We start from the raw sequence: 22,963 nt of genomic DNA, 5'->3' as shown, positions 1-22,963 counted from the left end.
GCATCATATAGTTCTACCTTTCCATTCTTCTGGGCTCCTTATTGCAACTTTCTTTAGAACAGAGCTATCAAAGATATCAAGGACTTCAAACTTGTGCATTTTTTTTAAATTGAATGATTTCTTCCCTTGACAAATAACTATTTTCTTTCTCATCTTTCATCTGTCCCCAGGCTGGATGATTGATGCTGACAGTCGACCAAAATTCAAGGAGCTAGCTGCTGAATTCTCTAGAATGGCTCGAGACCCTCAGAGATACCTGGTAATTCAGGTAAGCAACTCTGCAGTATCAGGGGGAAGAAAAAAAACATTTTGGCTGCCAAACCTGACTGTTACAGGGGTTGCCTTTGAATCTCTTTAGGTTCGATGTGCTCTTGAACTTAAAGCAAACAGTGACCACAGTACTATACAAGAACAACTAGAATGGCTAGTGTCAGTATCTCAATAATAATAATAATAATAACAACAACAACAACAATAAAAAAATCTGAAATTCACTTCCTAAGCTTGTATTTGTGAGCACATATACAAGATCTGGCTTTGCAAGCTGCTCAGTACTTTGTATTCTCTCATGAAAGTGGGGACAAGATTTGTCCATCAGTGGACTGTGGACTACTTTGGACCAAGGACTTGCTTGGTTCAACACGTGGTTAGGCTGAATCTCAGAGGACTATTCTGAAAAGACTCTTCCCTGCACTGCTGAGATCATAAGAAAGTGTCTTTTCATAGTCTGAACATAAAGGTTTCTGAGAAGACGGGGAGTTGTGTCACATTGGTACCTCTGATGCTGGAGAGGAGCTTCCCTCTGTGTCCTCCTTAGGCTGTGTAGGCTCTGTAGTGCTTCACAGTCCCTGTGATAGACCCACAACAGCATGATTCATCATATGAAACTACAGTGTGGCAGCAGGGCAATACCAATATAGCCATATTTGTTTACATCTAGCTGTAGCTGTGTATGCTCTGAGTACAGGTCTATGTGGAAATTTTTGTCCTTTCACTCCTACATTCTGCAGAAGCCTAGAGTCATGTATGTTTATTACAACTCACACTCAAGCCACAGAAAATTAATCCAACTATTTGGTAAGGTCCTTGGATGGTTCCAGTGTGTGAGCAGTTTGAATGAAAATGAAAAATTAAAAGAAGTAAGGTAAGGTACTGTTGAAACACTTGAGATGAAAGTGTGGAATTAGTTTGATCCAGGTAATGATACTCTCATGCTATTATCTCATGCTGTATCTACTCCACATCATGGAGTACAGGGCAGAGTTGCATCCAGTTGGTCCTTAGCTTCATACTGGCATAAGAATTTCTAGCTGAAGAGCCTCCAGAAATACAGTCGTTGCTACTTTAGGTTTCCTGATTTCTTTTGGATCTAGTGCTAGTCTCACTGTATGGTGTTTCATTTCACTGTGTAGACATGCTAGCTTACTCATGGTATATTATTGCACAATGTGAATGTACACTACTCTCAGTGTGAGAAGAAATAAAGTATATTTGAAAAGTAAAATACTAGTCAAGAGGATTTGTGGTGTTGAATGTGGAATTTCTCTTGCAATATTCCCCACTGTGTTAAATTGTAAGTTCAGCTGATACAAGAGATTCTGGAAAAATCAGTCTGATTAAATTACTTCATTAGATAGAACATGTTTCCCTATTCCAAATACCTCTTCCCTCTCTTTCTCTCCCCTGCCCTTCTCTCCCCTGTTGTACAGTCTGGTGAGTATTTCATCCTGCGAGGCTTCTTTCCCAATGATCCTTGCAGACAATACTGGCATTTTGCTGCTTCTTGAGGAGAAACCAGGGTAACTCCATTGCACTGGTATCTCTGCCATTATGACTTTCCATTCCCCCTAGATGCCATCAAGAATGACAAGCTTGCTGTTCAGCTTTTAAACTGGTCTGTGTGCACCCTGTAGCACAGCCGTTATTCCCTGCTAGATTCCACACATGGCATAATAATTCTTGTGGAGTGGGAGGCCATTCTTTAGCCATGCAGTTAAGTTTAGCATCATTTCTATGGGCTGTTAGGTGTTTGGGGCATGGGCTGCCTTTTGTGATGTTTTGTGGCGCCAAGCAAAGCGCAGCCCTGCTTTGCCTCTTCAACTTGTAGATGCTATTTCAATAAAAATACATATCATTGTTGTTGCTGTTGTTCCCTGGTTTGATTTTTATTGCTTTCAGCTCTGTTACATTCTGCAGAACTTTCCATATGGATGAGAGGGAAATTTGGCCTCTAAGTCGCAAAAAATACAAATGAGAATAAAGCAAACACCCAGACACAGCAGTTCCCATGTTATTTTTCCCCCACCATGTGAGCCTAAATAGCCAAGATATTTCACAAAATACATCAGACCTTGACAGAACTTGGGTCAGAAACTGAGCTTGTATAGGAAAAAGAGAGAAGAAAGAATAAAAGCTCAATCACAAGAACACCGAAAAATTACTTTGCTTGATTTATGCATTGATTTATGCAGTTATTCCCTTTCTGTCATCATATTCCCGGTTTAAAAAAAAAAATCAAAAACAAATGATGTGGATATGGTGCTTTAGAACAAGCGAAGCAGCATGTGTGGTCCCTGCAGCCTGGCTGCCAGGGAATGAGGAAGGCTGAAGTTCCCTGTTTGGGAAGTTAATTCATCTTTTGACCGTTTTCCTCTCTCGATACAATCTATTTAGGGAGATGATCGTATGAAGCTCCCAAGCCCAAATGACAGCAAGTTCTTCCAAAACCTTCTCGATGAGGAAGACCTGGAAGATATGATGGATGCTGAAGAGTATCTTGTTCCTCAAGCCTTCAACATCCCTCCTCCCATCTACACCTCCAGGACAAGAATTGATTCCAACAGGGTAAGAGCAAGCTCTGACAGAAAATACTGCTTATATAAAAGCACAGGTGGAGATTTAAGTACACTAATCAAACACAGGCCAGACTTGCCTTGGGAATTACAATCTCCCATTGTAAGGAGAGTGACTATAAAAATGTTGTCACTGGGTTCCCTGTTCATTGTGCCTCAGTGAATTGTAAATTAATTGCTCAGCCTTGAGTGAACAAAGGCTTGACTTGAACTGCCTGTCCTGAAAATACAGCTGACGCTTGTGAAGTCAAGCAGTGTTGTTTCTCAGTTGCATACCATTCTGGCCAGGAAGTGCAGAGCTCTGATTCTCCCATCCCTGCAATCCCGTTGTCTTGACAGGGTTGGCACTGATGTAATGGAGGGCAGCTGGAATATATAGATAACGCTGCTTTTGTGTACGGAGCCAGATTTCAGACCCAGCCCCTTGTCCTGTTTGTATGTGATGCATTCATGGTCCTCCTTCACAAGCATGTGTTTTTGCTGAGCACACCACAGATTTTAGCATGTTGATCTTGGTAACATCCCTGTCATGGGAGGAAATGGTGTTCATTTTACAGGGGGACCTGAGGCACAGAGAGTTTTCAGGTGGAATTAAGCTCACATAACTCTAACCATCAAAAGAATAGGGATATAATCTAAGCTCTTCATCTAGACTTCATTTTGTGTCATTGGAGAAAAGTGGATGAGTCCAGTGGGTGATTATTGCTGCCTGCCTTGGACATTTACAGTGGGATAAGTTACTTTCTGGAGGTGTCTTTTTCTATCCACTGACTACTGACAGCTTCAGAGCAGTCTCAGACCTGGTGCGTGAGCTCTGGTGAATTGGACCCTGTCCTAAATGCCTCATCCTCAGTGTCACAAGAGCCCTGCTGCAGGTGAGGTCCTGAGTTCAGGTTTCCGGAATTCCTTCTCACTCCTGAGCTCCCTACCCGCGGCTCTGATCTCTGCCTGTTCCTGCACATGCCTCTGTTCTTTTAACAGTTCAGGTGCCACCCCTCCTCACAAAACTAAGAGGTGGTGAAGTGCATTACTAATGTAGGACATTAGCACAAGCATCAGATGTGTTTAGTAATTAGGGACTTGTCTTTTTTCTCTCTGTGCTCCTTTTAGTGGAAAGTCACATTTTAAATGCTAAGCGGAGTCTCATTGAAATGTTGGTGTTTATTCCTCATGCTTTAGAAGCCTTTTGGACATTTCTGCTTAGCTGAGGTAGTTCCAAATTTGTATGCTGGTCTGAAGTGATTACACCATGTGAGGCAGGGAAGAGGTAAGCAAAAGAGCCAAGATGGATAAACTGGGTCAGTATTCATGCTCTGACCATACACTGCATGGAGTTCTTTCATCTCTCCTGAGTAAAGCCGTGCTTTTCTGGAATAAGGAAGACAAAATCTGATCTTAAATAATACCCAGTCAGTTCATAAGGAAATTGCTACTGTTTGTAAAGGCAAGGAGACTAGAGAGGTCTTTGGAAGAGTCTGGCTTCTGGTCCCACTGGCTAAGCTGGATTCATGTCGTGTTCCTCCTGCATCACTGAAAGGCGGTGAAGGGGGGATGATGCATGATTTAGTAATAAGCAAGAAACTTCCTCTTTATGACAACAAGAGTTCATTTTTAGTGTTGGTGCTGATCTGAAACAAGTCAGTTTTGCTCCTAGCTGTCTCTGGAGAGGTTCTGTTTCCTTTGCTGCCAACTTCTGAGAAAAGAAGGAAACAACAATAGTTACCTTTGAAAGGTGCTTGTTGTCACACTGACGTAAATCACTGTTGCTTAGTTTTATACAGTGGAGTACTACCATTTACACTAGTGTAGGGTTGAGAGAGCAGAGTCAGACCCGTAAGGTTTCCTATATTTGTCTCACTCCTATATTCACTGGAAACACTGGGGCACATTTAAAGGATAAAGGATTAGTAGGAAAATTTTCAACAGTTCCTTTTGCCCTCTGTGTTTAGTGCCAGCTGAGCAGAAGAGTGCACTAGAGCTGGGGGAATTAATACCAACAAAAATCCTAAAGTAAATATTCTGAAAGATTTATTTAAAATGTGCTGTTTGGGCAGCCAACATGCTCACTGAGATATTCACAGAAGGCAAACACAGGCATTTATTTGTATTATTATTACATGACAATTCAAGTAACTTTCTCACAGCCTTTGCCCAACTTTAAACCACACTGTTGCAGCTGCTTGCACACATGTGATCCCCTTGAAGTCAGCAGAGCTGCAGGAAAATACCCCATCCCTTTATTTTTGTCACACAGAGGCTCCATCACATTCTTGATGTGACATCTCCTCTCAGCAGCTCACAGTTTCCCATCTTGGTTTGAGATTGTGATCTTGTACCACTAAAGTCAGTAGGAGCTTTGCTTTGCAATTCAATTTAATGACAGTAGTGAGACTGTATCCTTCTTTCAGTAACTCCTACTGCTGGGAATTTTTCTCTGGCATCATACAACAATCTAATGCTTAAATCTGGAATTAGCCTTTGTCAAGAGTTTTCAGATTCTGAGCCAAGTTTTCTGATCCAGGTAACCTCAGAAAAAGCAGCCGGGGGACAGAAAGCTTGCACTCAGCTCTGTGTTTTTGCACACCTTCCATCTTTATAATATTCTTATTTATTGTAGAAGCCTCTTTATGGAGGGGTCTTTTTTAAGGCCAAAATAAGAGATGGGCAAAGAAGTTCCCTTTGAACAACCAGCCGATTTATAATAGCACTTGCTGGTATCATTGGAGACCGACTCCTGTCCCGTAACAAGATTGCCAGTAGAATTTTGACACTTGTCCAGTGTCTCAGATTAGCTTCAGTCTCAGCTTTGTTTTCTAACAATTCTGCATCTCCTAAACGTACACCTAGTACTGCCATATAGGTGTAGCATTCCTGGTTTCCTTTGCAGAGAGGTTTCTTCTGGATGTAATACATTTGTTTCTTCTGTGCAGAAAGCTACGTACTGGTTTTCTGAAGCACTCAGGTTCTTGGTACATTAACTATTCTTCCAGTGAAGATTTGTGTTGTTTTAAAACAAAATACACAGTAGCTCCTTTAAGGTAGTAGTGCATCTGCTGTGGATAGTTCAGTACAGATGGATGTCAGCTACAGGAATCACTTAGAATGAAATGCTGTCGAGTGCTTTCTCTGCAGTTGTCTGATTTTGTCTGTGTTTCCTTTGGATAGGTTGTGATTTATGCTTGTTTGCTGTAGTGAATATTAATATTACACAAACTCATTATGGTGCTGCTACAGCCGTAGATGCCAAATGAATTGATACAGCTTAGGTAGTTTGTGTCCACTGTGTCTGGCAAATTAAATTTTATGGGGAGATTGCCAGGCAATTTGGTGAAGTAAAACACACAGACAAGAGCTACATGATCTTCATGCTATTTTCAGAGATCAGAAGTATGAAAGATTTTTCCCATGTTAGTTGTTCTGATTGTAGTTTTAGTGAAGAAAGACTTATGTGATGGCAGAGCATTGTGCTCCTTCTCTGGATGTGTTGTAATGACAGCTTTAGTTGAATGTTCCAGCAGCACAGCTCTACTGGGGACAAAAGTTTGCAGGAAGAAAGCAGAGAGATCGTGAGCCTCCTCACACTTAGGCTTTGAAGTCAGGGAATTAAGGAAGAGTAAGAACATTTTCTTTCTAAGGAAAGCTCTGAAGTTTCTCTAGGGTGGTCTCGGTCCTAAATCCTTGCAGATCGTTGCCTGGGAGAGGCACCACTGGATGAGGTTTGCCTAAAACACTGCCTGCCATCTCCATCCCATGTGAAGAGAAAAGCTATTTGGATATGAATTCATAGCACAGAGCTGCAGCCATGGAAAGAAGACTGGAAAGAGGGAAGCGTTCCAGGGAGTTTCCAGCTCCCTGGGAAGTGTCACATCCTTCTTCCTCCAGGGATTACTGAGACTTACGAAGCTGCGAGGCTCAGACACAGATTCAGATTTCCATCACACCCACACTGGCTCCATACTAGAATATCTTTGGGACCTCTACTGCCAGGAGCAGAAGCCTGCACACACTCTAGCCCATAACAGTGCCCTCTGTTATGAAGTCCAGCCTAAGACTGATGCAGCTTTTAAATGAAAATTAGCATCCTAAACTAAATTGAATTCTTTAATTTAATCTGAAACTCTTTAGTTACAATTGTAGCTCTTTGGCTTTTTTCAGCTTTTATTTTGTGTTGTTTAGAGATATTCTAGAAATATGGAGTTTTAGAAGCTCTGTGCTTCTGAGAGATAAGCTGAATCCTCGGCAGCGTTTCCATGAGCACAGGACCCCAGCTAGTGCTCAAGTGTCCTACATTCACAGCTATTAGATGATTCATTCAGGTATTTGTAACGAGTACTGTCCTGTGTGCACAGAGATAATACAAATACAGAAAGCACTCTGTGTACCCCATGATGCTTTTTGCTCTAAATCCTTGGCTAATTCCTGCTGAAAACTGTCTATACTGGTTATTACTCGCTGATACTGTCCCTCTAATTTTAATCCATATGCTATTTATCATGGAAGTACCTGCCAACCCTGCAAGTAAATATCAAGCTATTTTTTTCAGAGATGCCTAATTCATATGTCCAGGGAGACTATTCTGCTTGGCCAAAGCAGACTCTGGTATGCCAAAGGCCAGTTTTCAGTTCCCAGAGTAGCGTCTATTATGCCATTGCGGCAGTCCTGGTGTGGTATTAGGTCTTGTAGTGTTTCATGGCTGAACATCTGTATGTGTCTGCATATAGAAAGATTATTCCAGAGAGAAACCAGGCAAGAAGTTATCTTTATGATTAATTTGTTCTGGTTTCTAAATTTGAAAGGTAGCCATTTTGAAATCACAAGATTACAAAGGAGATGGTTGTTAGTCATTTTCAGATGTTTCACATCAGTATGGCATATAGCATCTTTCCTTCCAAAGCTTATCACGGACAATAGGAACTATTCACCCAGTGGGTTCACTACCAGAATTAAGTGTCTCTTATTAGATTTTTAAGTAACAGGGCTGAATTTCTTAGGCACCTGCAGTGCTCCAGTGGTACAAAATCAGATCTGAGGTCTAATATGACCTCCTTTACATACTGAAATACAGCAGACTTGGAAGGTGGGGACTGTAAGCACTACCATCTTCATTTACAGCTGGAAGGAGGGATTTTGGAGAGCAGTCAGAATTTGGGGGGGCACTTCCCAGTGTATCATCACAGCTGAGATAGTCTGAGAGGTACTGTCGTTGCAGGTGGGGAGAGCTAGCAGTTGGTTATAGCATTCTTTCCTCTTGGCAAAGAAGGCAGTAAGAGGGAGTCATGATTTGCCCGTGATTCTCCATGTGTCCAAGGCATTAGGAGAAATCAGTGCCTTCCTGGTCCCTGTTCCTTTCTCTGTAAGAAAAGGCAGTTAACTGCTCCTGCCCAAGCTCCAGTTATCTTTCCGGGTGTGTCCTGGCCATGTGGGGCTGATGGCAGTAAAACTACTTCATCCTGAAGTCAATGGATACTTTGTATGAAGAGATATCAAGGCTAGATGGGGCCATAGCAAGCATTTTGTCTAACCTTCTGGCATAACATAGGCCAGAGTCTCTTGTCTCTTAATTTCTGCATCAAGTTCATAAATTCTATTTCAGGTAGAGTTTGTCTTCTAAAAAGATTTTCTTGGTTGCATCCAGTGGGATTGAAAATACATCACAGTGTAGAAAAGTCTCACTGGGCAATTAATGCTGACTCTTCAGCAGGGTTTGGATCCTATTACTGTCTGCCACATACCCTTTTTTGTGCTAGATTAAGGAGCTGCCGGTTATCAGAAATCTCTTCTGCTTAAGGGGCTGAGTAGAATATTACCATTTGTACATGATTGTTGTTAAAGAAGGACAACCCTGATGTCTCCTTTTTATTTGGTTTATTTGCGGTGTTTGCCACCCATCTGCTTCTTCAATATATTCCCAAAAGTAATATGACCAAATCGTTCCTTAAATTTGATGCTTATTACTGCAGTCTGTCAGGTTGTAGACTTTTTAATTTATTTCTATCCCATTTCTTTAATTCCTTCTCTTTAAAAGGTGATCAAAACTTTCTGAAAATCTTAGTAGACATTTTCTTGCCTTTCTTCTAGACTCTGTTGCTTCCTTATGCAAGTGTTGCAATGAAATATCCAATGCCAGAACAGATGAGCCTGTAAATTAACTAGATATTGTATCAAAGGGTTTCATGACATTTCAGAAGATTACACTGACACTGTCTCTATATTTGCTCTCTTGCTTCTTGAAAAACTGCTTGATTAGTTAGGAAAGTTTGTGTGAATCCATTCTGTATGTCTTTCATTGAATAGTACATTTTGTGTATTTTCCTAGTAAAGTCTAGGCAACGGTGTAGCGGATACTGCAGTTGCTGCCATCAAACCTTCAGAGTAATTCTAGAAGTCCCACCAAGCTCTCTTTCAAGATCTCAAATTCCCGTTTTCTGCTTCCCTAAGTTTTAATGACATCCTGGTGTTGGGAGGTTCCTTTCTGTTCTGCTCTGCCTTTTAAATTAAGCAGTTTTCAGTAGCTGTTAGTGTTTTGTTGGTATCTAGTCAGCCATCACAAGTATTTTACCTACTGTAACTTTCTAATTCTAAGAAATTCTTCTGGGTCTATTTCTAGTCTTTGTTGGAAATGTAGATTACATAAGGCCATCTTTGTCCATGAAAAGCATGAGGTGAACCCAGACTGATACTAGTCAGCCTAATTTCATCACTCAGGGTGAATGAAGTACGAAGAATAAACATGCAAAAATACACTGTAAAGTACATTAGATGAAAGGTTTTGTTAGTCTTAATAATTTAAATGAAAAAGGAAAGCTTCTCACAAAATCTGTATATTTAGAGTATTTAAGTACCTTTTTAAAATGTGCTAAGTTTGCTGGAGGAAAAAGGAAGACAATTCATATGAAGGACTCAAACAGAATAGATGGTGTCCCACTTTTCACAGAGAATTTTTTGAAAGTGCTTTATGGAAGTTAGTCTCTTGCCTTGCAACCAGGCCAGTTGAAATCAGTGGTTGTTCTCAAGGAGTAAGTCCCTCTCAGCCTGAAAAGATTGTCAGGACCAACTTGTCAAATAGTCTCATGGTTTTGCAGGTCAAGTGCCTTAAAACAGGAATTTTTCTAATGCGTTAGCTGTTTTCTGTCACATTCGGGCTCCTGAATTTAGGCATATAGATTTAGAGTCAGACTTTCCAAAAGTGGTGGGTGGCATTTTGGTTTCTACAAATTTAATACATATTTAATTACAAATCACCAACTCACAGTACTTCCTGGTGAGATCTACAGCAGGTTAACGCTCAGTGGTGTCGGTGGAAGAATCAGTAGCTGTATATTGCTTCAAACCTTAATGCGTGACATGTAAATTTATTGAGCTTTAATACAAACTGGTTTAAAATCAGGCAGCATCTGCTTAATCCATGAATAGTTGCTGGCTCTGTTAACAGTCAAGAGAGCTCACAGCTGATCCATTTTCTTTTCTCTCCTGAAAAGAAAAAAGTCAATAGATATAAAGAGCGTAAGTAATAAATATTTCTACACTGCACTGATGAGGCATTCTTGGAAAACAGCAAGCTAAACAACTCTACATAATTCAGTAGATAGAAAAGTGGACTAAGAGTCAGGAAATAATTATGAGAGCCGGGAAAAAATTTTCCTTCAGTGGCTAGATTTGAAACAGAAATTGTTAGTGAAGAATGTCCATTTTTGAGGAATCATGTTTGTGATTTTCTTAAAATAATAAAAGCACCTGAAAATACAAAGGACCGTGATTTGGAAATGCACCCAGCAGGGCTCCAAGGAGTTGTCATTTAAACACCTGTCTGCCTGCGATGGTAGGGGCTCATGAGCCAGAGAGTGCCGTCCACCGTGTCCCATGGCAATGGGACTCCTGTGGTAATGCTTCAAGTGTAAGGTGGCAGGAGGACTCCAGAGCATCCTGTGCCAAATACTGTACTTTCTGTACATACATACAGTGGGGATAAATGCCAGCACAGCCTAAAATGTACTTTGTTAGCCACAGTAGAGTCTGTCTTTCTTGTTAAATGCTGTGGTAGAGGAGGGAAAAAAAATTCTCAAAGATATAAAAAGACTCTCCAAAAAATGAGGTGGGGAGAAGTGGGAGGAGGCACAGATGAAGTTTAGATTTAGAGGTTAAAAAAATGATTATTTTATCCAAATCAGCTGGATGGTTATTTCTTTTAGTGTATTATTGCCACCAGAACCTCAGCCCTGCTCTAAATCAACTCAGCATTTCATCAAGAAGCCTATTCTTTGCTATAAGAGACCAAGAGTGCACAATTATGAGTTTCTTTTCCCCCTTGCATAATAAAATTGGGAGATTATCATCAAGTTTCTATTCAGATTTTAGGAAGGCTTTTTTATTTTATTTTTAAAACCCATCTTTGTCTGTAAGAGCTCCCTGTTCAGGCCAGCATGCTGTAATGATTACTGCTGTAAAGGCTTCAGTGGAGATGTGCTCTGTTTCATTCTCAATGAGGGTTGATGGCATTTTGAGAGGCTCAGAATATCCTTTGATTACTGTATAAAACAGACTGGGGAAGATGGCAATGCAGTGTGCGGCATAGGAGGGGGCTGCTGCTCCGAGTGTTGCTCATCAACTTTCTTTTGTGCTTTTTTTTCTTGTCTGCCATGTCGCAATCAAAAATCATGACCGTGTTGTGGTTTCGGTCCCATTCCCCATCCTCTCCCTGTTTTGGGATTTGAAGCTCGAGGTTTGTACAGAAAAGGAGCTTCTGCTGCTCCTGTGTTTTGGACAGATGCTACAGCATATGAGCAGGAAAAGTGCCTTGACCCTTCTCTCCCCCAGCGAATTGTTAGAGCAGCTAGGAAATGGTATGTTGTCTCTTCCAAACTGTGGGGAATTGGCCCAGTGTTAGAGGGTGCCATTTACTGTAAAATGTCTTGGAGAGTGTATTCAAAAAGGAGTGACAGAAAGCTAGTCAAGGGTGACAGGAATGATACGGGAGTAAAAGAGACTGAAAGGGAAAGATAGACACATGCAAACTGTCTCTCTTCCTACTCTGCTGTCTGTTTGACGCTCATGGTGCGTTAATAAAAAATAATAGGGAAAATGAATTCTTCCATCTTCATTTGTGTGTCATGCTTAGATCAAATTACATAGCGTGCCAGCTGAAGCCTGTTTGCCAGTCGTTCTGAAGTTAGAACAGCAAAGGTTTCCGAGGTCTGGAGGACAGGGGGCTTTCCAGGGAGAGCTTTTCATGCTATACAGCAGAAGAATGCTTTTATTCCCAGCCCAGGTATAGCAGATGAGTTTACGGAAAAGCATTTCACCTATTTTTCCCTGTCAGCATGCCTGGATAGTGAGTTTTGTGGCCACATTTTGCATCTCTTAGCAGGTTATTTCCATTGGTCATCTTGTAACTCTACTTGGTAAAGTGTTAGACTGAAAATACATGGTACATGTCTGGTATTTTCCAGTAACAGCACAGGAAATGTTCTGTGCAATACCTAGGTATGTTGTTTCCTATACCACTATGCCAAGATTGTTAGGCATGTTTTGTTTGTGATATATGCAGTTTGCTGTTTACTTTTCACAGTCCAGGCTAACTTACTCCTAGAAGGCTGTATTCAGATTTAGGCATCCACTGCATATGGACTTCTCTAAAAGAGTTTATAAGTCCGAAAACAGGCAGCTGTTTGGAGAGAAAATTATGCAAGAGAGTTTAAATGACTCATCTGAAGCTATGAAGTAATTCAGTACTGACTTGAACCCTGGTCACCAGTGAAACATCGATACTGATATTGAACAAGTTCAGGGATGTCTTAAACCCACCATGCTGTCAGGACGTGGTCTGGCACATCCAGATGATACAGGCAGCCTAAGTGAACTGAGTTAGAGCTCAGGCTGCCTGCAAATCTTACCCCTTTTCTGCCAGGTAGTGACCCAAAAAACTTACGTGCAGAAAAGACTTTATTCCTTATTTATTCTGTGGTTTTCGTTGTTTTTTGGGTTTTTTTTTCCTTCACTGACCTAAACTGTATGTTTAGGAGCAGTGGTCAGAGACTGGAACAAACACTTTAGCTAACACAAAATGGTGCTTACATTCTTTTCTGTACTTGTGTATCAACATTCAAGCTAAAATGTTTACACACATTCTGAGAAAGGGTAATGCTGGCAGAGGGACTCAGGTTTCATCATTTCCAATAAAGATTCATTGATCCCCAATGGAACTTTATGGCCATTGAACTAAGGGCACTGTAAATTGTTGCACAGCTATTGTCCACACATGTGTATATTATTCCTACCTTTTTTTGTTGTTGTTGTTGAATAATAGTTTCCTCATTCCTCTCACTGGAAAAATGTCCTGTCTTGCTACATTACCTCAGGTGGGCCGCATTGCTGTTTGTGTGCCTGAAATAGGTGATGTAAGAGACATGCACACACATATCCCAAACCCATTTCAGAGGATGTACATCTCCCATATGCTGGGACTGTTTTTCTGTGCTGAAATGACGCAGGGTGCCAGCAATGACCTGTACCTAGTACTGAGGCATGACGCTCGGCAGTGATGCTAATGGGAACTTTTCTTCATGGTCCTGGAGGAAAGTGCCCAGTGGGGACGGAGTAGGGTCAGGAGTCCGGGCTGAACAGGAGAGAGAGAACATGAGGAATGCCAGACGTGTATCAGTTGCTTCAAGCTGTAGGGATGGATATGCGTTAACTGTAACAGCCATGGGGGGCATCTAGTCCTTTCTTTTTGTATATGGCCCTGCTCTGATTAGGGGCTAGGACCAGAAATCTCCAGAGGTCTGCAAAGCCTTCTAGCTATTACTGTATAAACAGCATTTCATTTCTATTTAACATTACACAGTGATCTCATGGTACACATTTTTTCTTTCCTTTGATTTTCATCTCAGACATGTTTGCTGTGTTTGCAGGGCAGAATAAGCTGTTAGCTCTGTGGTCAGAGGGAAGCGGGATGGCTCCTGAGCAGAGGTGGCTGCTCTCCTGGGGTGGTCTTTCCTATTTGAATTTCAGTTCAGATCAGTTGTAAATAGCAGGCTGCTCCCTTGAAATGCATCTGGAGTTTACTCAGGGCTGATGGGACAGCTCTGTGTTTTGTGCTCTGCCTGCAGCCCCACCAGAGCATCCCAAACACATTATTCAGATCCACTCGCATAAATCAGCTCTCCTTCCTAGGGAACTGCTGAAATCTTGGTGCATACAGCAAGATCTGCTCAGCCTGGTATGTTGGTGGCTTGAGCCTTGATACTGACTTGGTTTCAAATCAGGTAAACAGTTTCTAGGGGAAGGAGGAAAGAGAGTTATTTCTGGGGGCACACAGCCCAGGAATGAACTGGTACAAAGAAGTGTTGCAGAGCTTGATCAAAACAGATAATCACTGTGTTGCCCAAAACATGGACCATGAGATGCCCCTGAAGAGTACATGTGAGGAGCATCCCAGTGACAAGGTGGGAGTGTTTTACTCCTGCTTTGTGGTTTGGTGCTTCTTGCATACAAGAGCAGAAGGAAAGTGAAAGGGAATTGGTTTTTCACGTGGATAGGAGCAGTGTCAGAGTGGGTTCAAGTGTGTGTGTGTGTACACTGATGATGGCAGAGCCTTGCCTTTAGTAAAGAAAAATCTTTCAGTCCCATGAGCTTAGTAGGCTGCTTAAGAACAAGAAACAGTAATAATTATGCAACCCTATGCAATGTGTGTGCGTGCCTCAGTGGGTGACAAGGAAAACCAGCTCTGCAGCAGCGAGGGTGCTGTTGGGAGGCTGTGCTGGCAAGCAAAGCACATGAGTACCAAATCATGCTGTAAAATAAAGTCTTATTTCTTTCCTATTTGGTGATAGTCCTGTACCACCCATAGTCCCACAGCAGCATCACATCACTGAGTACCTTCAGCATTTCTTCCACCTGAAATCTGCTGTGGGTGCAGCTTTGAAGGCAGCTGTGGTTACCATAGGGCTGCTGTGGGATGAGCTGTAGCGCAAGCTGCGGGAGGAACACAGCTCTGGGTGCCATACTCCAGGCATGATGTTAGACTCAAATGAAAAGACTCAAGGCAGAGGTATATTCACACAACTACGTAAATATGAGCACAGGACCCAACAAGGTTTTGATTTCATTAGAGTTTAGCATGCAGCCAGAAAATATTATGTCCCTGCTATAAAGGAGGAGATATTTACCTTTGGGAGATTTTAGAAGCAAGGAGTTGGAAAATGAAATTAATGAATAGAAAGAAATAACACAAGCCAATATTCACAGAAGTGTTATTTACCTCCCTTTATCAAGGCTCATTTTACACAAATATTAGCAGTTATAATAGCTGATATGTCACTGGTAGGTAATACCAGAGGGCCTCTAAAAAGGCTTTAGAGGACATTTGCTTGTTTGTTTTTTGTCTTTTCTCCCTTATGTCACGTTTGCCCCTAAAATTCAGTCTTGGTATAAAGAATGAAATCTTGGGCATTTCTGGTTAAGGCTGCTCATGGGCAGTTAAAAAGGCAAGGCTCCTTCTGGAGGATCCTTGGAGTTTAAATGTCAATGGATGTGTGCACTTCAGAGCTAATGGATATAATGCATATTATACTATCAAAAGGGGGTGAATATTGATTAATTCTTTAAAAAATTTTTTTTAGTATGCATGTTGAGACTTTAAGTAGGTTTATGTAGTGAGATCTTTGAGTAACCAGCCTCTGAAATCTCTGTCCATCTCAACAAGCTAAAGATCTTGATCATTCAGGTCAGAATTTCAGGATCAGAAATCTAAAACCCAGATCTTCTCAGTAAAGGACCATCAGCTCTTTTTTTCAGTACAGTATTTAAGATGCAAAAACAACAACCAAAAAAAGAACGAACAAAGTAAATTGGATTACACATATAAATCAAGCTATTTAAGTTTTACTTGGAAAGGTCCAAATGTATTTTCTACCCACAGTGTGATTCATGTCCTGACCGATAGGAGTTGGCTGGGGCTTTCGGTACTTATCTTGGAAGCCTACAAAATTATGACATCATATTGCAATTAGCAGGCAATTTAAAGGCATTAAAATAATTCTATCACATTTTTAGCCCCACTCATTGGCACCACAGCTGTTTTCTTTGCCTCCTTTTTTTGGAGCAGTGGCCCATGGTATTAACTTATGGGGAAGAACATTAAAGAATTAAAAAAGTGTGCAGGCACCACTGGTTTGGAGAAGAGCCAAGCTGTAAAGTTCTCTGTTAAGGGTGTGCAAGACAGCTATGTTTAGTACAGAGCTAAAGGGGAGGCATGAAGAAAATACCATTACTGTGATCTTAGTTGGCACGTTGCTGAGTAGGAATGGTCCTGTCAGCAAAAATAGCAATAAATGTATTAACGCTAGTCCTTTCCCTCCTGACATCTTGGGACAGGGCTATTCTAAGAGGGCCTGTTATTATGTTGTTATAGTTGCGTAGTATGTATTTAAATGTTGAAGTCATGGCCAAGAAGATCTAAAGATAGCACCGTGGGTTTAGCCTTTTGTGATGGAGTGGAGCAAAACATGCCCGCAGATAGATCATGCAGCCATCCTAGAACAATAGGGTTTTTTAAGTTGCTAATCATCTAAACATTTACTGGCGGAGGAGCATAGCCCTGTGTACTGAAGTCAAGCCTGTTGACAAAAGACTTGCTTTTCCAAGTTACCCTTAAGAGATCACTGTTGGCTGTGAACTAAAAGTGGGTCAAGACAGCTCTCCCTTTAGTCATCCAGAATCAATGACCCATAAGTTGAAATTCATGGGAGTGCCTCTATGAAAACAGAAAGACATAGAAGAAAGGTGTGTAGTATAGCACGGGAGAGTACCAAATAGGAAAGGAGTGGTTACAATCACTGGTTTAGTGTCCGTGAAAAGCAGACAGCAGTGAACTCCAATTTCCTGTATATAATACTAACACAGTATTGCTGCAGCTCTTTTCACTCTCATACAGTCTGGAGCACTGTAGCCACCTTGGAAACCAGAAGAAGCAAATTCCCTCTTTGGAGTCTCACAGCCTGCAGATGGGAGGAGGGGGAGCTGGGAAGCTTTACAAGGAGGTAGAGGTTTCTATGCAGAGCTTTGGATTCCTCGCTGTTAAGAGAGTTGACTCTGTAGAAACCACTTTGTATTTCTTCTCTGGATCGTATCTGTAATCATCAGTTTGCCTAAATCTTTACCACCCTCCATGGACCATAGTTGACTGCTTAGCCATGTTCAGTCTTTCATTCTCTGTCTTTTTGGAGTATACAGAAAGCTTCCCTGAATTCAAATAAACAGGAGATCAGAGGGCAAGGAGAAGGCAGATTAAGTCTCCTGCAGTGCAACATCCTATAGGCATCAGTGGGACTTCGAAGTAGTATCTGGCAGGCTCAGGGGATGTTTTTTATCCATTTGCTAACACATTCTGGGTTGTAACCTGTCCATATGTCATTACAAGGTGACAGTAAATCTGTGGTACAAAAGAAAGGCGAGGAGGTTCAGAGCGGATCTGACCTCCGCAATCAGAGCATCTCCAGTTCCCACAGTGTTCCCTGTTTAAAGAGACCCTCTTACCTGTCCCAAACAAGCCTCTTGCAGAAGACTGCCAAGTTACAAGCTCACTGCATAGTCTGTATCCAGATGTGTATTGAGGACCTTGATGTCTGCTCCTTTTAAAAAAAAAAAAAAAAGTAATCTCTGTTAAGGTGTCTTCCATTCCCTCTTGTGTTACGATCTTCTCTTCAAGTGTGATCACCTCAGCCAGGTAACTGCTGACTTTGATTTTTCTTTCCTTCCTTGTGAACTTTTCTTGGCTGTTGTTCTTCTGAATACAAGTACATTTGTCTTGAATGAGGCCACGCATGGATGGGGCAGCACTGCAGTTTCCAGGCTTGATCCAGCCTCTGCCATCTATTTCTGCACTGCCTTAGATGCCACTTTCTTCGCAGTTGGCATCATCCTCGCTTCTCTGGCTGTCAGCAGCCAGAGCTGGGTCAGAGAGGCCAAAACTGCTCCCAGGCCTAGGGCTTAAGTTTAAGCTCTGTTTTTCAAACTTATCAAGCTCTTTGGTGAACGCTTAGTGAAATCAATCATAGTTGGCCTAGATTTCAGTGGTGTCTCAGGCCTATCACTTGTGCACAGAGCCCTTGGAGCTCCTGCTGGCTGCGCAAGGCAGAGCTCTGCCACCTGGGCTAAGGGTGGATGGAGAGCTGCTCACCTCCCTCTGTACCAGCTGAACCAGGCCTGCATTTGGCCATTTGATTCGAGAGTGATTTGATGACAGCAGGGGAGATTCAAGTTCATTCAGTTCCAGCCTTTAGAGAAGCTGCTGTTTCAGTGCATTCAAACTACCTTTTGTCCTTGTGCCTCCCATTTCTCTCTGTCACATTTAGGTTCTCGTTACCATCTCTCCCTTCTTATGCAGTCTCCTGTCATGTGCCAACCCTTCCTCCCTCCCTGCACCTCACGGTCTCTCTCACTCGCCATTGTCCTCTGTTCCTTTGCAAGCCACCGTTCCATGGCTCCTGTCCATCCCTGCTGCCAGCTCCTCCAGCACCACTTCCCTTGCAAGCTTCTCAACTCCTTCATAGTCTGTTCAGACTGCCAGCTCCTCCTCCTCCTCTTCCCCAGCTGGCAGGGGGTGTCACTGAGACCATGGGATAGATCCTCTCCTGTGCTTCCTTCCAGCACCTAGTTTCCCTGGGGAAAAACAACTACGGAGTCCTGCTCAAGCCTTGCTAATGGATGGTGCAGAGAGACAATTCAGCTAACAAAGGTTTTCATACACTTTTGCAATTTGCAGCCTGGAGGCTTTTTTAGGTCATAACTTGGCTAAATAGGGATGAATTTTCTTGGGGATGGAGAAAAGTGTATCTCTAACTATGGCTCATCCCCACATTTACAGCTCAAAGACAAGGTGCTAGATCTGAGTAACAAAATGGCTGTGGGGATATTTCAAATCGAAGGAAGTGGACATATTTTTTTTAATCAGCAGGAAAGGGTCTTCAGACAGGCAGCCTGCATTTCAAAAAAGTTTATGTTTGTTTTTAAGGCTTTCCTGATGGAGGTATTTTGCTTAACCACAAAACATTCCTTCATAAAGTACGGTATTTGACAGTGACCCTGAGGTTGGTTAGACTTCTTTCCTGAGGTGGTGGGTTTCTCCTCTTAATTTATCTCAAGTTTAGAACTTCTTTTTTCAAACCCTGACTTTTTCTTTCCCCCAACTAGGAGACAGGGGAAATACAATACAGTTTTTGAAACAAAACAGGCAACAAAGTAATTATGAAGAACTGAACTTGTAGTCTCAAAAATAACATTTTGGCCGTAGAAAAAACACATGAAAAATAAAGGGTTCTTGGTTTTATTTTTATTTTCCTCCAGAAATCAGTGTTACCTCAATGAAAAACAGGCCGGTTTTGAGTAGTGGTAATAATTATAAATACAGCTGCTGTGCTGGTTATGTTATAGCAGTTCAGGGTCCACAGGGCAGTGCAAGATGTTTCCAGACACCAAAGTTAAGATCTCTGCATGGATACTTTGATGTACAGCCTCTATACTTCTTGATAAAACCCCTTAGCCTGTGACACAGAGGTAACATTAGAAGGGTGGTATATGTTGAGAGCAGGACTGTGGCACATTGGAGTCTGGAAAGCCAGCAGCTGCTGTACTATTTGGGTTTACCAAAGCCTAGGGACTGTTCTTCCTGTGATACCTAAGCTAGCTGTGGCATTCTAATCACAGTCCTGTGCCTTCCTGCCCTCCCGGTTATCCCTCTCCTGCTTGGTCCCTGGGAAAGGAAGCCTTGGCTTGGAGCTAGATACTTTCTGCACTTCACCTGGCCTATATTTCCTCTGAAGTTGAATGCACCTCTATCATTCTTTCTGTACAATCTGCCTCTCCAAACATGAGACACAAGACATTTGCAGGATATACAGTTGTCAGCAGGTGTAATGTGGCACTTGCCTTACCCAGCAAGAGGAGCTCATTAGGCCTCCCTCAGACTGATGAGGCACACAGCTTGTTGGCATTGGTGAGACATTTGCCATGACTGAATTCTTTGAATTTTGGATTCAGTTAGGAAATCTAACTGATGTGCATGTTTCTCCCCATTAGCTCATACAGCTCATGTGACTTGTTTCATTCATGTGACCTCTTATTACGTATCCATCATTCCATTTTTCTTTCCTATTAGAGTGAAATTGGACACAGCCCTCCTCCTGCCTACACCCCTATGTCAGGAGTAAGTATTTCACATTCACATTCACATTCACAGTCGTTTAGGTTTTCCTCCCTCCTTCACTATGTATTTTCTGTTTCAAACTCCTTTTTCTACATAAAAAGCCCAAAAGCCAACAGTGAATGAAGTGTGTATGCAAGCAATAAAATAGTCAGTATCCAAGGAGACCTGGACAGGCTGGAGAGCTGGGCCCAGGGGAACCTCATGAAATTCAACAAGAGCAAGTGCAAGGTCCTGCACCTGGGGAGGAACAACCCCATGCACCAGTACAGGCTGGGGGCTGAACTACTGGAAAGCAGCTCGGCTAAGAAGGACCTGGGAGTACTGGTGGACAGCAAGGTGACCCTGAGCCAGCACTGTGCCCTTGTGGCCAAGAAGGCCAATGGTACCCTGGTCTGCATTAAAAGGAGTGTGTCCAGCAGGTCGAGGGAGGTTATCCTCCCCCTCTACTGTGCCCTAGTGAGGCCACGTTTGGAGTACTGTGTCCAGTTTTAGGTCCCCCAGTTTAAGAAGGATGTGGAACTGCTTGAGCAAGCCCAGCGGAGAGCTACCAAGATGATCAGGGGACCGGAGCATCTCCCTTATGAGGAAAAGCTGAGAGACCTGGGTTTGTTCAGCCTGGAGAAGAGAAAACTGAGGGGGGATTTCATCAGTGCTTCTAAATATCTGAAGGGCGGGTGTCAAGGGGACGGGGCCAGACTCTTTTCAGTGGTGCCCAACAACAGGACAAGGGGCAACGGGCTCAAGTTGGAACACAGCAAGTTCCAGCTAAACATGAGAAAAAACGTCTTTCCTGTGAGGGTGCCAGAGCAGTGGCACAGGCTGCCCAGGGAGGCTGTGGAGTCTCCTTCCCTGGAGACATTCAAACCCCACCTGGACACGTTCCTGTGCCCCCTGCTCTTAGGTGTGCCTGCTCAAGCAGGGGGGTCGGACATGATGATCTCCAGAGGTACCTTCCAACCCCTACCAGTCTGTGATTCTGTCACCTCTACACTCAGCCTGAATTCATGTGCAAGCTATATAGACCTACACCCAAAATATTGCTAACTGCCAACTTTTCTTGAAAAACCATTTAGGTAATAGGCTTGAATGAATCTGTACATTCTTCTGTCCTATTTATAGGTCATGCTGTTGAAATATCCTTGCACACCCTTGCTGACAAGCAAAGTGGTAGGTTGAGTTGAACCATTGAGTTGAGGTACCAATGTAAGCACAGTTCACCAGCCTGAAATGCACTACCTGATGGAATTACGTGTGTGTTTGGGTGACCGTGTGATTGTCACTGCAGGACACCCTAAAAGTAGGCCCCCCCAAGAGTTCAAACATAATAATGCCCTCTAACACCAGTCCCCTTTGAAGAAGGAGATTTCCCTAACATGAGGTGCAAGGGTTTTGTTCAGAAATCACGGGAGATTGCCGAAGTAATAGAAGAGTAGATACCGTATTTGCCTCTTACAGCTGTGTATATCCAATCTCCACAGGTCTAGGTAGGAGACAAGTTTTCTTGCCCCATTTCTAGCCTCATTTCCAGCCCTGAGCAGCCAGCTTGCTTCCCTACCCCCCTGGCTACACCGACAGTGCCTCCCTGGGAGGGGAAGCCAGCTCAGCACCACCGGGCAGATGGACTCTTTGCCAGTCCACAACAGAGCTTGTGCTGCTGATGATCCTGCAGCACTTGAAACACAGTAGTCTGCAGGATGGGCAAGGTTTCACCTGCCCGGTGAAATGCATCATTGAGCAAGTGTGGCAGGAAAGGCACAAGAGCCACAGAGGTGACTTGCTGTTGAACCTCCTTTTGTAATGTCCTTTCTCATGCTGCCTTTTCTTTTTCAACAGAACCAGTTTGTGTATAGAGATGGTGGCTATGCTGCAGAAGTGCCGATGCCATACAGAGCTCCTGGCTGCATAATACCAGAAGCCCCCATTGCTCAAGGGGCCACAGCAGAGATCTTTGAAGATACTTGCTGTAATGGCACACTACGAAAACAGGTGGCAACCCTGACAAAAGAGGACAGCAGCACTCAGAGGTACAGCGCTGATCCCACGGTCTTCATACCCGAGCGGGTCATCCGGGGAGAGCTGGATGAGGACGGGTACATGACACCGATGCGAGACAAACCTAAAACAGGTAAAATATTGTCTTTCTGGAGAAGTTCCTGCTCTAGTCTAACTGCATTCTCCTTTCTTCTACATCAGCAGCTTTTCACCAAAAATGGCTTTATTGAATAACCCAGCAAGGTTGAAACATTCTGACTTGGTTAATATTTCTTTGCATGGCGATTCCTTTCTCTTTGCTCAATTTGCTACTTAGAAAAGTTCAAATGTACCAAAATGTCAAGTTTGGTAATTCCCCCTTTAACTCTTTTTTCTGGGGAATAACAAGGAATGAAAAAACCCAAACCTCCTTCTTTTCCAAACACAAATATTCAGTTATTTCCAAGAAAAGGATCTATCTTTGGCCAGCCGTAGTCTCCACTTCACTTTGTTTATTGATCTTCTTTATCTTCATGGCATTGTGCATGGTAAATGTCCTGTTGAACATATCACAGGACTGATACACACAGCCGGCATTTTATACCCAAGAGAAGTTTAGGACTGAAAGAACGAGATGTGCTTCAGAGAGACCATCACTGCAAGGTGAAGTTTGCCTAGATCTGTGCCAGCTTGGAGTGCTACGCTTCCCAGTTTGCCATCTTTCGTTTCTTCCTTTTTAAATAGTGACAGCACTCATTTAGATGTAAGGGGATGTGTCATTAGTCATTTGCTTTCAAACCTTTGCATTAGCTATAAAGAAATCAATTAATGCAAATGTAAATGTCAAGTAACTACTGGGTTTGCTCCAGAATTTGAAAGCCACTTACCCTTTGTGTTACATGGTGGAAATGGAGGGAGTCCTGGGGCTTGACCCGTGGCA

General features: G+C 42.6%; 1 protein-coding gene across 4 annotated transcripts in view; it reads left to right on the top strand.

The window, feature by feature from the left end:
- Nucleotides 1–22,963, top strand: part of ERBB4 (erb-b2 receptor tyrosine kinase 4) — a 647,409-nt gene that overhangs the window by 621,073 nt on the left and 3,373 nt on the right. For 2 of the 4 annotated variants that reach the window (XM_075094045.1, XM_075094046.1), the window contains exons 24-27: nucleotides 171–268; nucleotides 2,674–2,844; nucleotides 20,005–20,052; nucleotides 21,886–22,177. In XM_075094045.1, coding sequence (XP_074950146.1) covers nucleotides 171–268; nucleotides 2,674–2,844; nucleotides 20,005–20,052; nucleotides 21,886–22,177 — 609 coding nt within the window. The remainder of the gene's footprint in view (nucleotides 1–170; nucleotides 269–2,673; nucleotides 2,845–20,004; nucleotides 20,053–21,885; nucleotides 22,178–22,963) is intronic. The other 2 variants (XM_075094047.1, XM_075094049.1) reach the window with 1 other exon arrangement.

The sequence above is a fragment of the Phalacrocorax aristotelis genome, chromosome 5 (assembly GCF_949628215.1).
Source record: "Phalacrocorax aristotelis chromosome 5, bGulAri2.1, whole genome shotgun sequence".
NCBI classification, from domain to species: Eukaryota; Metazoa; Chordata; class Aves; order Suliformes; family Phalacrocoracidae; genus Phalacrocorax; species Phalacrocorax aristotelis.
Note: the sequence above shows the minus strand (reverse complement) of the source record. Positions and strands in the feature narration are given on the sequence as shown.